The 14,416-nt window shown below is 53.9% G+C and overlaps 2 protein-coding genes across 2 annotated transcripts in view; both read right to left on the bottom strand.

Annotated features, from left to right (window-relative positions):
• Positions 1 to 125: 125 nt before the first annotated feature.
• ANKRD2 (ankyrin repeat domain 2) lies at positions 126 to 9,741 on the bottom strand. Its single transcript, XM_040991828.1, is given in 10 exon segments — positions 126 to 306; positions 856 to 954; positions 1,105 to 1,203; positions 3,705 to 3,803; positions 4,096 to 4,194; positions 5,945 to 6,052; positions 6,176 to 6,334; positions 6,567 to 6,668; positions 9,545 to 9,685; positions 9,688 to 9,741. Coding segments are annotated over 10 exon segments (1,101 nt in total). The 5' UTR covers positions 9,727 to 9,741; the 3' UTR covers positions 126 to 150.
• Positions 9,742 to 11,109: 1,368 nt separating this feature from the next.
• UBTD1 (ubiquitin domain containing 1) overlaps positions 11,110 to 14,416 on the bottom strand; it is a 53,350-nt gene continuing 50,043 nt past the window's right edge. Inside the window, exons 2-3 of the mRNA XM_040992356.1 lie at positions 13,131 to 13,358; positions 11,110 to 12,167 (exon numbers count right to left, since the gene is read on the bottom strand). Of these exons, the coding sequence (XP_040848290.1) occupies positions 11,779 to 12,167; positions 13,131 to 13,358 (617 nt within the window). The 3' untranslated portion in view covers positions 11,110 to 11,778. The remainder of the gene's footprint in view (positions 12,168 to 13,130; positions 13,359 to 14,416) is intronic.

Genomic DNA, 14,416 nt, shown 5'->3' on the forward strand with positions numbered 1-14,416 from the left:
AAGAGCACAAGTAGCAGAGGGAGGCGGGGGGAGGGGAGAAAGGGTGTGCATTTATTGTGGTCATTTGCAGGTGCGCCTGGTTGGTGCGGGGGGGGGGGTCCTCAGGTGGCCCTGGGAGCCATCTAAGAAGCACCGGCTGGGTTGAGGAGGCTATGATTGGGCAGGGACAGGCTGGGGCGTCTCTTGGCCGCTGCTCTCAGCCGGCGCGTCTAGCCCGTTCTGCTGAGGTCCAGGCTCCGGGTGTTCCAGGGCGTGCCGAGTGTCAGATTGCCACAGCTGCACTAGATCAGCGGGGGTCTTCCCAGCCTAGGGGTGGCAGAGGAGGAGGCGAACGGACAGGAAAGCTGTTCCTCATTGCAAAGTCCATTCAGGAAGGGGGCCTCATGGACAGCTGGGGATTTTTTAAGTGGGGACAGCTGATAATGTGTGTTCACATGGGGCATGGGTGCTGCTGACCCCCAGCAGGGAGAGGCCAGCAATGCCACTGGGCTAATGACCCAGTGACCCAGCTTCTGGTGTCCACACACTGAGGCTGAAAGCCCTTGTTGTCACTTTCTCCACATCTCCCCGGGTCTCACCCTCACCGATCCTTTTAGCCTTTCTTAATCAAGAGTGACCCCCAGCACACACACAGGGGACCCCCAAGAAGAGCTGTGACTAGAGGTCTCCAGAAACCAATAAGGTGGGACATCCAAGGGCTGAGGTTCCTGCTGGGGAGGCTGGTGTTGGAGTGGAAGATTTCAGTACCGTGAGGAGGGGCTGGAGCCTGTGGCCTGTCCCCTAGGCTAGGAGGGCTGCCCCACTGGGGGGCCATCACTGAACTCATGGGAGCACGGAGGCAGAGCACTCACTCACCAGGTTCTTGGCCATCATGTCAGCCCCATGCAAGAGCAGCAGCTTGATGATTCTGTAGCGGTTGAGCCTCACGGCATCATGCAGGGCACTGTCCCCTTCCTAGAGCCAAGGTTGACCCTCAGTGTGACCCGCTGGGGTAGCAGGATGAGGGACAGGGCAAGGGGAGCTGGACTAGTGACTCTGCCCCAGGGCTCCAGAGGGCAGGACCACACCCACGGTGGGGCCCAGCCGGGAGTGTTCGGCACTCACTCTGTCTCTAGCGTTGACGTCTGGGCCCAGGGACAGAAAGTGCTCCACGATTTCCACCTGCCCTGTGCGGACTGCCACATGCAGAGGGGTGCTCAGCAACTGGATGAAAAGGAAACACCAGGATAGGGGAGCTGCCTAAACTGAGCTCCCAAATCCTCATGTCAAGGCCTGAGGCCTGGAGGAGCAGGGACTGGTATCATTTCCCGTTACCTAGCCCAGGAGTTGAACTCTGAAATGCCACCTATTCCAGGAAGCCTTCTATGATTTCCTTCTCCGCCACCTGTGATCAAATCTTTGTGCCTCCATTCTTCTTCTTTTTAAGATTTATTTATTTTATTGCAAATTCAGACATACAGAGAGGAGGAGAGACAGAGAAAGATCTTCCGTCTGATGATTCACTCCTCAAATGACTGCAACGGCTGGAGCTAAGCTGATCCAAAGCTAGGAACCAGGAACTTCTCCGGGTCTCCCACACGGGTGCAAGGTTCCAAGGTTTTGGGCCATTCCTGGCTGCTTTCCCAGGCCATAAGCAGGGAGCCTAATGGGAAGTGAAGCTGCCAGGAATAGAACTAGCACCCATATGGGATCCTGGTGTGCTGGGGTCTGTGCAGTGGGTGTGGAGGACATGAGGCTGTGAAGAGAACTGTTCCATTGCAGGCAAGGCCGCAAGGAATTTCCTGCTGTATGGCAGAGCCTGGTGGATGTTTCTACAACCACCTGAAAAGCAATTCCACCTCTCTCTGCATGGACACCGGACAACCCCACTGAGAATTCTGTAATCTATTTAGGCATTGTCTGCCACTGCGGAGTTGGTCTTTATTATCAATGTGAACTTGGAAGTTGATGTTGGCAAAAAGGCCTTTTACTGTTCATGCTGTCTTGGCTGCTCCTATTGACCATGTGCTAATCAAGGGCAGTAAGTCCCTGGATGTAGTGGGAATCTCTGCTTACGGTTCTTTCCCTGCTTTCCTTGATCTTTAGCTCCCTCCTTCTGTGACGCATTTCCTCCCTTAACTGATTCAAAATTAAGTTGTAGAATGAGGATTGTAGTGGGAATGTGTTACTGATTGATATGTGCCATGTATTGAGAACTTCCTGAGCACAGGATTAGGACGGCTGATATCCTGCCTCAAGGTGAAACAACTGGCAGAACTACCCTTAGGAATGTCCACTTGACCAGGTGTGAAAAGTCGGTGCCAGTTTGTGAAGGCTTCTGTATAAAGAGGACAGCTTTCTTGCATTGTCCATTATGAGCCTGAAATTGTAGTGGTCCATATATTTTCTCTACACCCACTCCACACACCCTTCTCGAGTTCCAAACTCAGCTGGAGCTGGACTCTGGCACCAGCACATGCAAGGCAAGGACCTCAGGCGCGAGGCCACCGCACTGGGCCCTCCATTCTTCTTTTCATAATTGTAATAAATGCCACTTGTTGAGAAAGGATATGTGATGGGCATGATAAAGGTTACAAAACATTGGCCTTGGTGGGACTGGCATTATGGTATAGCAGGCAAAATTACTACCTGAAATGCTGGCATGCCAAATGGGTATCAGTTCATTTCCTCGCTGCTCCAGTTCTAATCCTGCTCCTTGCCACTTGCCTGGGAAAACAATGGAAGATGATCCAAGTGCATGGGCTCCTGCCATTCATGTGGGAGACCTGGGTGAAGCTCCCGGCTTCAGCTTGGCACAGCCTTCACCATTATAGCCATTTGGAAAGTAGACAAGCAAATGAAAGATCTCTCTCTTCCTCCATGTCTGCCTTTCAAATAACTAAACCTTAAGACACACACACACACGCACACACACGTCTCCTGTTGAATACATAACCTGTTTCTATGGATTGTCTCACACAATCTGCATTAAGAATTTGTTAAGAATCTGGCACAATGGCTTAATTGGCTAGTCTTCCCTCTGCAAGTGCTGAGATCTCATACAGGGTCCGGTTCGTGTCCCAGAGGCCCTGTTTCCCATCCAGCTCCCTGCTTGTGGCTTGGGAAAACAGAAGAGGATGGTCCAAAACCTTGGGATTCTGCACCCATGTAGGAGACCCAGAAGAAGCTCCTGGCTTCCAGTTTCAGATTGGTGCAGCTCTGGCCATTGTGGCCACTTGGGGAGTAACCCAATGGATCTACGTCTCTGCTCTCTGTAAATCTGACTTTCTAATAAAAATGAATAAAATCTTTAAAAACCTCATTAAGGCATTTTATAGATGACAAACAGAGGCTCATGTTACTTGGAATGAATGAATGGATGGAAGGGTGGTAGAAGAATGAATAAATGAATGAACAGACAAATGGATGGATGAGTACAGAAGGATGGCTAGACAGTCAACGATGCAGGACTGCAAGGATGAACAATTCTGGCATCTTTTGAGGTGTTTCAAAGCCCCCCCCCCCGCCCCAAGAGAGTGGGGCTCTCATTCCCGTCTGTCCTTCCTGCTCCCCTGTCCCTCAAGGGCTATAGCAGTGACAGGGCCCAGCAGCACACTGCGGTGGAATCCCTGTCCAGGCCTTCAAGGCTCCCTGGGCTCTTCTGCTTTCTGCCCCCTCCTCCCCGCAGCCTGCCTACGCCTGTTGCACCTGCCTTGCCGTCTCACCTTATCCCTCACGTTGTTGTCTGCTCCTCGACTCTGCAGCAGTTTTACCACCTCCAGGTGGCCCCCACGGCAGGCCCAATGCATGGCCGTGCAGTCCAGCTGGAAGGGAAGGATGGGGCCTAGCTGTGGACTGCAGTGCAGAAAGTGCCCCAGGGGGCCAAGTTCTCCAGCTCCAATGACAGGTGAATACCCAGGACAAAGGGACTGCTGATAGGCAGAGGCCCCTTGCAGGAGGAGCCGGGCTTGACTGAGGCCACACTGCCCAGCAGAGGCATGACCCAACACTAGGTGTAGCCTCTCTGTGTCCTAGGTTGGTGGGGAAAGAGGGTCTCTCAGTGTTACATCCACCCCCACCTTTGACATACCCATCCATCCCTGCCCTTTGACATACCCGATCCTGGAAGTCCACAGTGGCCCCGCTCTCCAGAAGTTTCTCCAAGATCTCCATGTGGCCCTCCAGGGATGCTCTGTGCAGTGCTGTCCGGCGGAACTATCCCCAGAGAGAGCTTCAAGTCTTGGCCCGTGGCCGGAGGACTGAACCCATCTCCCACCTGAGCTGAGGCTCTGACCTTGCCATGACCTGATCCTGATCCTTATGCTGGTCCCCGTGTTATGAGCTGTCAGCTCCTTGATGTTCCACTCAGGCTAGTCCTGGAACTCTTGTCCACGGACTCTGCCCTTCTCATAGCCAACTAACCACATCAAGCCATGCCTTGGCACTGGTTGTTCCCTTGCCCTCCCTCCTTTTGAAATCTTGAGGAAAATATATCACTCTTCATTGTGCAGCTCAAGGGCCTTCATTTCCTTGAAACCTTGAGGCTGGAGCTGGCCCAGGGCCCCAGGTGACCCTTGACTGAGAGTTTGTTTGAGGGTAAGTCACGTCTCGCTATGTCTCGCCAAGTGCCCGGCACAAAGCCAGGTGAGCAGGTACTGCTGCTCTCTAAGGACTGATGGCTAGTACAAAGAGGAAATGAACTTCCTCTCTTCCAAGGGCAGCTGCTTCCTGCTCTGAACTCCTGAAACACGCTGCCTTGTGATGTGTGTCTCTGCATACTCCAGTGCTCTGCTTAGCACATCTGCATAAGCGCCCCAGGAACCTGAGTTTGTCTTTTTGTCCTCCCAGCCCCATGGCATGGTACTTGGGGGCAAGCCATGCTTGCACAGACCCAGAAGACCAAGACCCTGGAGTCTAAACAACAGAAAACAAGTATGGTCAAACCTGCAGTGATGCACACCCAAGGTGGGGAACCATTCATGGGCTTCACCCCAGGACACGAGAGCCAATGCGCGCCCTGTGCTGTGTGAGAGGCAGCTTCCAGGGCAGCGTTTTAGAGAAGTTTAAAACCAGTGACCAAGATAGTACAAATACAGTGAATGCAGCAAATGCCACCGAATTGGGCACTAAAATTGGTTAGAACAGTGTACTTCAAGATACACTTTACAATAAGCTACTATAATAGCTTTTAAATGGAATTATGGGGATGGGCTTTGGTATAGCAGGCAAGTTGCTTGTTGGAGTGCTCTGGTGCCAATCCCAGCTCTGCTTCTGATTCCAGCATTCCTGCTAATATGTACCTTGGGAGAAGGCTGGTGATGGCTCAGGTGCTTGGGTCCTGCCCTGCTTGGAGACCCAGATGACTCCTGGCTTCAGTCTGGCCCAACCGTGGCTGTTTTGGGTATTTGAGAAGTGAAACAGGGATGGAATATCTGTCTACCTAGCTACCTACCTGCCTACCTGCCTACCTGCCTATGTTTCAAATAAAGTAAAAGTAAATTTTAAAAATGAATATACCATAAGAAACCAATCTATCTCTTAGCACATGTCTTACAGTTTTTCCATTCATTCAGTGATTCTAATGGAGGTTCTACTATTCCATTTGATGCTAGCGCATTGTGAGGAAAGATGGCCATATCAGTGAAGGAAGCAGAAGTACAGAGAGGTGCCTAGCTGGCTAGGGGTTGCACAGTCAGTACGTGGTAGGAGAGGTAGGGTTTGCGCCTAGTCCATCTGTCTGTCTGTCTGTCTGTCTCTTTCTTGCCTCCAGTCCCTCTTCTCCAAATAAGCCAGGGCCATTTGCTGCTGTGGAAGGGGTTTGCCTTGGGAAAGGGTCTAAGAAATGGGTAAATCCCACTCTGCATACTCCCCCACCCCATCCAAGGACACCCAGGCTGGTACTCAAGCAGACCTACCACTGGCTGAAACAAGGGCAGCGTGGGAGTGTGGGAGCTTGGGAGCTCACCTCATCGCAGGTGTCCGCCGAGCCCCCGTCCGCCAGGAACTTCTCAATGACCTTCATTTTGCCCTCCACAGCTGCTTTCAGGAACGTCTCCTCATCCACAGGGCCCGTCTGCAGGTATGAATCCCATCACCTTGGGCAGCAGGGATTTAGCCAGAGCCCTCTTGACCACACTCTGGCCATGCCATACACGGGCACGCTGACACATGTGTCCACACGTGCACACACACTCACGATCTCCTCGGGCTCCGGAGGCAGCTCCTGAGAGGCGGCCAGGGCTTCCCGCTTCTTCTGCTTGCGCTTCTTGCGTAGCTCGATGAGGTTCTGGATCCCGCCCACATCGATGATCTCCCGCCGCAGGTCTAGGGATGTCTTGCGCACGCGCTCTTGGCCCTGTGTGTGGGTGGCTCATTATTCCCCCGCCCCCTGCACAGAGATTCAGACATACAGGGCCCAGGGAGACCCCTTGGCTGAACTGTAGGTGGGGGCGATCTGCGAAAAGAGGAAGGCAAGGCACAGCTCTCCAGGGGCCAGATCAGGTGCTCTGTTGGGTAGGCTTGGGGCATGGCTGTGGTCGTGGGCTGCAGAGTTGGGGGCCCTGGGTGTAAGGCTGTCCCACACTCACCTTGACATTTTGTAAGGCACCGCTCTGCACGCCCTGGTGCTTCTCATCTTCCAGCACCAGCAAGTTCATGGGCAGCTTCTGCGGCGTGGCTCCTCGGAGTTTCTATGACCAACAGAGAACCAGAATTCAGAACCTGGGGAACCAGGTGGCCCTGTCCCCAGCCACCCTGAGAACATCCTGAGTGGTGCTCCAGCTGGTCCTGGGGACCTCCAGGCCACAGCAGAGCTCATTTAGACAGCACCCCACCAAACCCAGCCTCTACTCAAACACCTTCCTGCCAATAAGCTATTGATTGTGTACTTCTTGCCACTATTCATTTTCGCAAACACCAACATAATCTGGTTTTACTTTTTTGACAGCAAAAATTCACTTTGGGGGAAGGGGGCCAATGTTGTGGTACAGTAACTTAAGCTACTGCCTGCAGTACTGCATTCCCTTTGGTCACTGGTTCCAGACCCAGCTGTTCCACATCTGATCCAACTCCCTGCTAATGCTCCTGGGAAAGTAGTGGAGAATGACCCAAGTGCTTGGGCCTCTGTACCCATATGAGAGACCCAGAGACCTGGCTCCTGGCTTAGACATGACGCAGTGTGCCCATTGTGGTCATTTGAGATAGTAAACAAACCAGTAGTTGGAAGCGCTCTGTGTGTGTGTATGTCTCCCTTTCCAGTCAATGTACAAATCACTTGGATGAAATAATTGTGATCAGAGAAGCAATATAAAAGCTTGGCTATTCTGGTTTTTCCCCCATCAAATTTTACTGATCTGTGAAAGTTAGAGCATGGAAACTGTGGCTCTGGGAAGCAAAGGATGTGGGCAGGAGCTATACGCTTTTCAGGGTGAGGGGGACTCAGCTGGCTTGTTCTCACCACAGGAATATGGGATTCACTCTTTCCCACCTGCCACTCTGGTTCACGGTTGATGAAGGACTGGTCCCTCTTTCCTGGGAGTCCCCAGCACAGCCTGTGCGAGTGACGTGAGCCCAGTAACATCTGCTCGGGTTGGAGGGTGCCAAGTCCAGATGGTGGCCAGCAGGAATGGCTCCCACAGTCCACCCAGGTGCTTTTTCACTGTTCCCTGGGCTCTAATGCTAGCCTCTTGGAGGATGGGTTTTGAGGGCAGATTTTCCAATCATATCAGGCATTTATGGTTGGGTCGGGGGTCGACTGGTCTCTCCTGAAACTGTTCTTCCTGGGGATAAGAGATAACCCGGGTTGCACTTGCTGTGGCATGTGGGCCTCTGCCTGGGTTCCCATAAGCAGGTGTTTCCTGATTATCTTGGTAGGCAGCAGGCACACAGTGAGTGGTTGGCTAATGAGTATGTGAATCCATAATGGCAGGCAGGCTCAGCATCTCTGCCTGCCTCGACATGCTCAGCATGCTCTAACCAAGCATCCCCCCACCGGAGCTGCAGCCCCTCAGTTGGCCCTGATGACCCTCCCGACTCTCCCATATAGGGCAGAGGTGCAGAAAGACAGGTGCCCTCTATTTCAAAAAAAAAAATTAAAAACAAAAAATAAAGACAGGTGCCCTCCTGCAAGAACCCTACTCTGCTGGGACCCAGTGAAAACTGCTGGGGGCTGGAATGCCCACTCACATCTCACCCAGACTCTATCTATAGCCCCTCACTTTAGATGTGTGGGCTGGCACACAGTAGGAGCTCAATGAATGTTAAGCTCACAAACCACAACTTGCACCTTACTTTGTAGATTAACCACGAGAATACCCATCGGATGCCTGGTGTGGTATAGGCACACGGTGGAAGGTCGGCTCTGCGAGCACCTGTGTCCTAACAGCCTTTGCAGAACAGATGAGCAGAGGACTGCTCTGTGCCCTAGGGCTGAAGGTTTGAAGGTTTCTGTGTCTAGTGGCAACACTCTGGAAATCCACCATGAGCACCCTGCATGGCACAGTCAGCCCTGAGCACATTCACCCTTGCGGAGGGGGCTGTGGGTTTCCTGGAGATGCAGGAATGCCCCCAAGTGCTCCCTTGACAAGCCTGCTCTCCTCTCTTCTTCCTCTACAGTCCCATCTTTCCCTCCTCCTCATTCAGCCACAGCACCTACCTCTCTACACTGCTTTATCTCCCCTTTCCATTCCTGCTGGAAACACCCTTTCCCTTCTAGCAAGCCCTTCCCAGAGCCCCTGGAGCTGCCTTCTTGTAACAGGCCAGCTGGCACGGCTTTCCCTCCCTCCACAACATCGAGTGCCCTGGCTGCCCACAGAATCAATAACTTTTACCTGATCAGTCTGTGATCTGTCCTCTGCCACCGTTCTCCAACCTCAGCTTCTGGTACCAGTTCTGCTCATATCTTCTACCTTTCACTCTGCCCTTTCTCCCACACCCATCTCCACCCAAAATCATCCTGTCAGACCATGCATGTCTCCCCACCTGCCTGTGTCTTCCCTCTGATTTGATTTAGTTGGCTGTGCAACTGACAAAGGTTAGCTGAAAGCAATGCTGGGTGGGTGAAAGAAAGGCATGCTCCGGGCCATCCTAGTCTCCTTGCACATCACAGCACCGGACTCTCGGTGTGACAGGCACTTGATCAGTGCTGGTGTAAGAGTAAGAGAAGGCAAAATCCCCAGAAAACACAATCCCAAAGGCCTCCCAAAATGTGGCTGCCAGTTGTGGGGAAATCATCCATGCTTGCATTCATCTTGGGAGGTGCTCCAGCCCCAGCCTCCCAGCTGGTAGCCAGCAGCTTGGGGGTGTCTCAGGACTGTACATTCCTGACATTCCCAGGCGGTGCCCAGCTGTCTGCCCAGAGCCCAGGGGGCAGGCAGGATCTGGGGAGCCCAAGCCACTTCCCTTTTCCCCACCAACTCTCAGTTTTAGAGGTTCAAGCCTCAGACCCAAATCCATCATCTGCCAGGCCCACTGGGACCTGAGACCTGCAAGAACACCTGCCTTCCCACGGAGGCATGGCAGCTGGGGGCTCTCCCTTCCCGTAAGACTCCCATCCCCTTGGCCGCACCTCACTCTTCTCCTCCTCCGCCAGCCGCTGCTCGATGAGCGCCGTGGCCCTCTGCACAGCCTCGGAGTCCTCCATGGGGCCCTCCGTGGTGCCGTCCATGACTGTTGCTGACCGCTACATGGCTCTGGGGGCTTTATAGGCCCGAGCCCCCCATTCCCCGCCCAGCTGGGAGCCTTTGCCATGAGCTCACCGGCCCTCCCCCACCTGTCACCTTCACCTCTGGCAGCCTCATGGAGCAGGGAGGGGAGCCAGAGCCTGGGAATGGGGACAGTGGCCCCTCCCCAACCTCTAGCCTATTGGAGCTGGAGGGCACAGTGCCCACAGAGCAGGACTGCAGGAAGAAGCTTCTGTCCCCAAGTGCTTGGGCCTGGCTGGACATCCTCCGCCCCACAGCAGCTGGGCAGTGCAGAGATCCACCAATTGCAGCTCCTGACCTGGATGGCACTGCCACCTGCTGGATGCCTGAAAATCTTGTCTAGCCAGTGCAAGAAAGGGGACCTGACAACCAAATACCAGGACCCTGAACAGGTCCACACCCCCAGGCTGCCGGTGAACTGGCCCTGCTGGGTGTGAGGATATGCAGATTTGGCTTCATCTGGAATAGAGGACCAAGGCACCAGTGGGTTGCGTGCAGCTGCCTTCCTCCCATTAACTCCCATTAACTCTTTGCCAGCCACCCTGTGTCCCACAGCACCCTCTAGTGCAGTAACAGGGCATTTGGCCAGGTATCCATCAATACAGGACAGACTCCCTCAAGTGTTCCAGCAGGACTCATAGGCCTTCTAAGAAAAGCCAAAGGCAGTGTCGAGCCCAGCTAAAGAGGAACTCCAGCTCTTCCTCCTCATCCTTCCCCCAGGGTTTCCCGGTCAGACCCAGACAGTGCCAGGTTAGCGAGCACAGGCTGGCATGCCTCCCTACTGGAGGCAAAACAAACCTGGGCTTGCTCAGCACCACACCCGGAACTTGCAGGTTCCAGTCAGGCTGAACTGGCCTGTGAACGGCAGCCACCCTAGCCACAACCTGCAATGCTCATCTGGCTGTCCTGAGCTGAGACCCCTCCCTGCCCAAGCATACACCCTGCCCCGGGAGAACACATCCACTTCCCCCGGCCACAGGGTTAAAGTTCCAGTTTGCTGGAGCTTTGGCTTTACCGTCATCACAGGAGTGTAGTGTCCTACTGTTTCCACAGGTCAAAGTCAGGATGGCCGGGCTTGGAGGGCTCAAGCCAGGGCAGTCGTGCTGCAGCAGCACCCAATGTCGCCGCCCGAGATGGCCACCTTTGCTTGCAAAGCACTTGCCCGTCGACCCTTCCATCTAAGTCTCCTGGTAACTGAAAGAGGTGGCAGGGAGGGTGGCATCACCTCTGCTTTCAAGAGCAGTCCCAGGGACTGAGATTAGAGGGCTTTTCCTGAAGGTCTCCGAGAACATGAGAGGAGCTGGCCTCAGGGTCCAGGAGGCTAGCCATCCAAGGTTTGCTCAATGGTATTCTCTGTGCTGTGGCCAGAGCAGTAGGCCGTGCCCATCCATTCCAACCCCCAAAACAAACTGCAGGCAAGAGGGAAGGAGCAAAAGGCTTTATTGATAAATATGCAGATATGTCTGTGGCCAGGACCTGCTCTGAGGGCCATGACCAGGCTGTAGATTTCCCCCTCACCACCACTTGGGTTACAGCCAGGAGACAGCCCTGCACAGACCCTGCCATGAAGCCCGGCTGTCCAGTCACCTGTCTCATCTCTGCCGATTGTGCTGGGGCAGAGAGAAGCAGAGGCCTGCCTCGGGCTCCCTGAGCCCTGGGGCTCGCTGGTGGCTCTCTCCGCTCCCTAGGGGACTGGCACTGGAGCCAGGGCAGAGGAGGGACACAGCAGCTGCATCAGACCCTGAGCAGAAAACCGGAGTGAGTACGGCTGGCGGTGGCAAGTGACGGATCTGGGCTCGTAGGTCTCTGGGCTGGCTTCCTAGGCTCAAACCTGCTGTGGGAGGCAGGAAGGGGGAAGGCCCCACATGGCCTTCTCCCTCAAAAGGTTGGCAAGGCCAGGGTATGGCAGTCCTGCTCTCCAGGCACTGGGTACTGATGGCCCACAGTGCCCCTGGGAAGCCAGGTCCCCTCTTGCTCAGCCAGCAGCCCTATGGTGGGGAGGCACCCTCAGGAAACATCACAACACTCGATGGCAGCAGCAGGGTGGGGGCCTAGTGCTCCAGGCTGGGGCCTTTCCTCCCAGGAGTCTGTGCACCCCTCAATCCTGGGGTGGCGGGGGCTGGTTGATGATGACCTGGATGACAAAATCTTTCTGGATCTTGGTTTCCTGGAGTCGTGTGCGGTCTGTGAGCAGCTTCCCAGAGAAGAACCATCGCTGCCAGGACGGCTCGATGCCCTCCTGGCTGTGCAGCTGCCTCTTGAGCTGCCCCACTGTGTCAGGCAGGCTGGCGCTGAGCCTCACGTCCTTGCCTGTGGAGAGGCGCACTTTGAGCGGGAACTCACGGCGTACGCTGGGCGTGGGCTCCGGGGGCTCGGGGCTCTCCTCCTCCTCAGTGCGCTCCAGCAGCAGGTTCACAGGTGGCGACAGGCAGTAGATGGGCAGCTGGTAGCGGTTGCCCAGCTCGTCATAGCATTCACAGAGGGTGCCTGAGGAAAAGCCAGGGCAGTCAGAGGGGGCATGGACACCAAGCACTTGTATCTCCTGTCTCACCAGCTGCAAACCGGGCTCCCAGCTAGGAGATGGGACCTGGGCGGAGCTACTAGGTCCAGCCCACGAGGCAGAACTGTGTTTGTTTGGACAGGATGGTGACTTTGCAAGAGTTGCCAGGGAGCTCTGTCCCCATTATATGAAGACACAGTGAGAAGGCTGCCACCTGCAAACCTGAGTGCCTAGATGGTGGACTTCCTGTTCTCTCACCTGGTCTGGTTTTTGCTACAGCAGCCTGAGCAGACTAGGACACCTACCATGGCTGTCCCCAGCCCTCAAAATCATCTGCAGTCAGTTCTCCCTGGGTGGTGGTATGATCAGAGGAACACAGAGCTGTCATCAGGAAGACCTGGCCTGGGCTGGCATCCTAGTTCTAGTACATTTAGGGAGTGAACCAGCAGAAAGAAAGGTGAAGATTCTCTCTGCCTTCTGTCTTTCAAATACATAAATCTTAAGAAGACCCACAGGTGTGACTCTAGAACTCTACAGTTAGAACTGATTTACATGGCCGCAGGAGGCTGCCACGAGTTTCAATGAGTCAAGGCACTGGGAGATTCTAGTTTGGTGCCCAGCGCATGCTAACTCGAGGGGAAGTCTGTGTCTGGGATGTTCTGGATTACAGAAAGGCCCTGGAGCAGGTATTTAGTTTGCAGGCCTCACACTGCTTTGCAGCCCTGCTGTGCCCATGCATCCCCCTTGAGGCAGGCAGCACCCAAGCCTACTTCTCCTCTGTCTCCACTCCTGGACTATGCTCAGAGAGGGTTGGAATGAACAGTGAATAGTCATCACCTACCCCTAACTCCAGCTCGGATAGAAACTCCTGACTTTCTGTGCTCCTAAGCCATGTTGATGACCCCAGCTCCAGGGGCATGCACCCCGCCTCCCTGGCCCTGCCCACGCACCATGAGGCAGGGTGATGCTGGCTCCATCCAGGATAGCTTGTGCCAGCTCATGGTCATTGGCTTCAGCAGCATAGGCGGCAGCTTTGAGGGCATCCCAGATCTCCTTGCGGCCCTCGAAGGCAGGGGCTGTGTCCCAGAACTCATCTCGCTTGCTCCGCAGCTGCCCGTCAGTCATGGGGTAGTCGCTCTTCCACTTGAGTCGCTCCTTCTTCAGGGGCTCATTGCGTCCTGTGGGGATAGAGGGAGCTGTTGAGCACCTCCATGGCCACTGGGACTGCCTCTCCCCCCCTCCCTCTCCCTTCCCTGACCTCTTGGGCATTCTGCTTCTCTGGTTCCTAAGGAATTAAGTCCCAGGGGGTTCTTGCTTAGTAACAGGAAAGTATCTAAAAACCTCATCTTAATATTATTTAAAATAACATTGCTAGTAATGCATAGCTAAAAAATTCTTGATTAACAATGAAGCTGTGTCCTGAGGACATACTATAAATTAGAATCTGGAATCACATTTACACACCTAAAGAACATTCTAGCCTAGTGACACAGCACAGGGTGGCAGAGTGTCCATTTGTTGTTCACCCTGCTTGGCTGACATGGAGCTGTGGCTGACGCTGCCTGATGTGGTGAAAGGACAGCAGCACACACAGCTGGCCCTGGAAGATGACAAAATCCCAGGGCACAGGTCACTGTCCTCTGAATAAGTACCCTCCAGAAAAGTTGAAATATGGCTAAGCCAAATAATCAGAAGTCAGGGAATGGGACCAGTATAATAGCTCAACTGACTAATCCTCACACTGCAAGTGTTTGCACACATATGAGCACTGGTTTGAGTCTCAGCTGCTCCACTTCCTAACCAGCTGTTTATGGACTGAAAAAAAGCAGCAGGGGATGGCCCAAAGCCTTGGGACTCTGCATCTGCATGGGAAATGAGGAAGATGCTCCTGGCTTTGGATTGGCACAGCTGTAGCTATTAAGGTCATTTAAGGGGTAAACCAGTAGATGGAAGATCTTTCTATTGCTACTTCTCTCTGTATATTTACCTTTCCAATAAAAAAAATAAATCTTAAAAAAAAAAAAAAGTCAGGGCCTGGCACAATAGTCTAGTTGCTAAAAGTCTTCACCTTGGATGCACTGGGATCCCATATGGGCACTGGTTGTAATCCCAGCTGCTCCATTTCCCGTCCAGCTCCCTGCCATGGCCTGGGAAAGCAGTAGAGGATGGCCCAAATCCTCGGAACTCTGCCCCTGCATGGGAGATCTGGAAGAAGCTCCTGGCTTCTGGCTTTGGA

The sequence above is a fragment of the Ochotona curzoniae genome, unplaced genomic scaffold (genome assembly GCF_017591425.1).
Source record: "Ochotona curzoniae isolate NIBS_2020 unplaced genomic scaffold, NIBS_Ocur_1.0 contig_66, whole genome shotgun sequence".
Lineage (NCBI taxonomy): Eukaryota > Metazoa > Chordata > Mammalia > Lagomorpha > Ochotonidae > Ochotona > Ochotona curzoniae.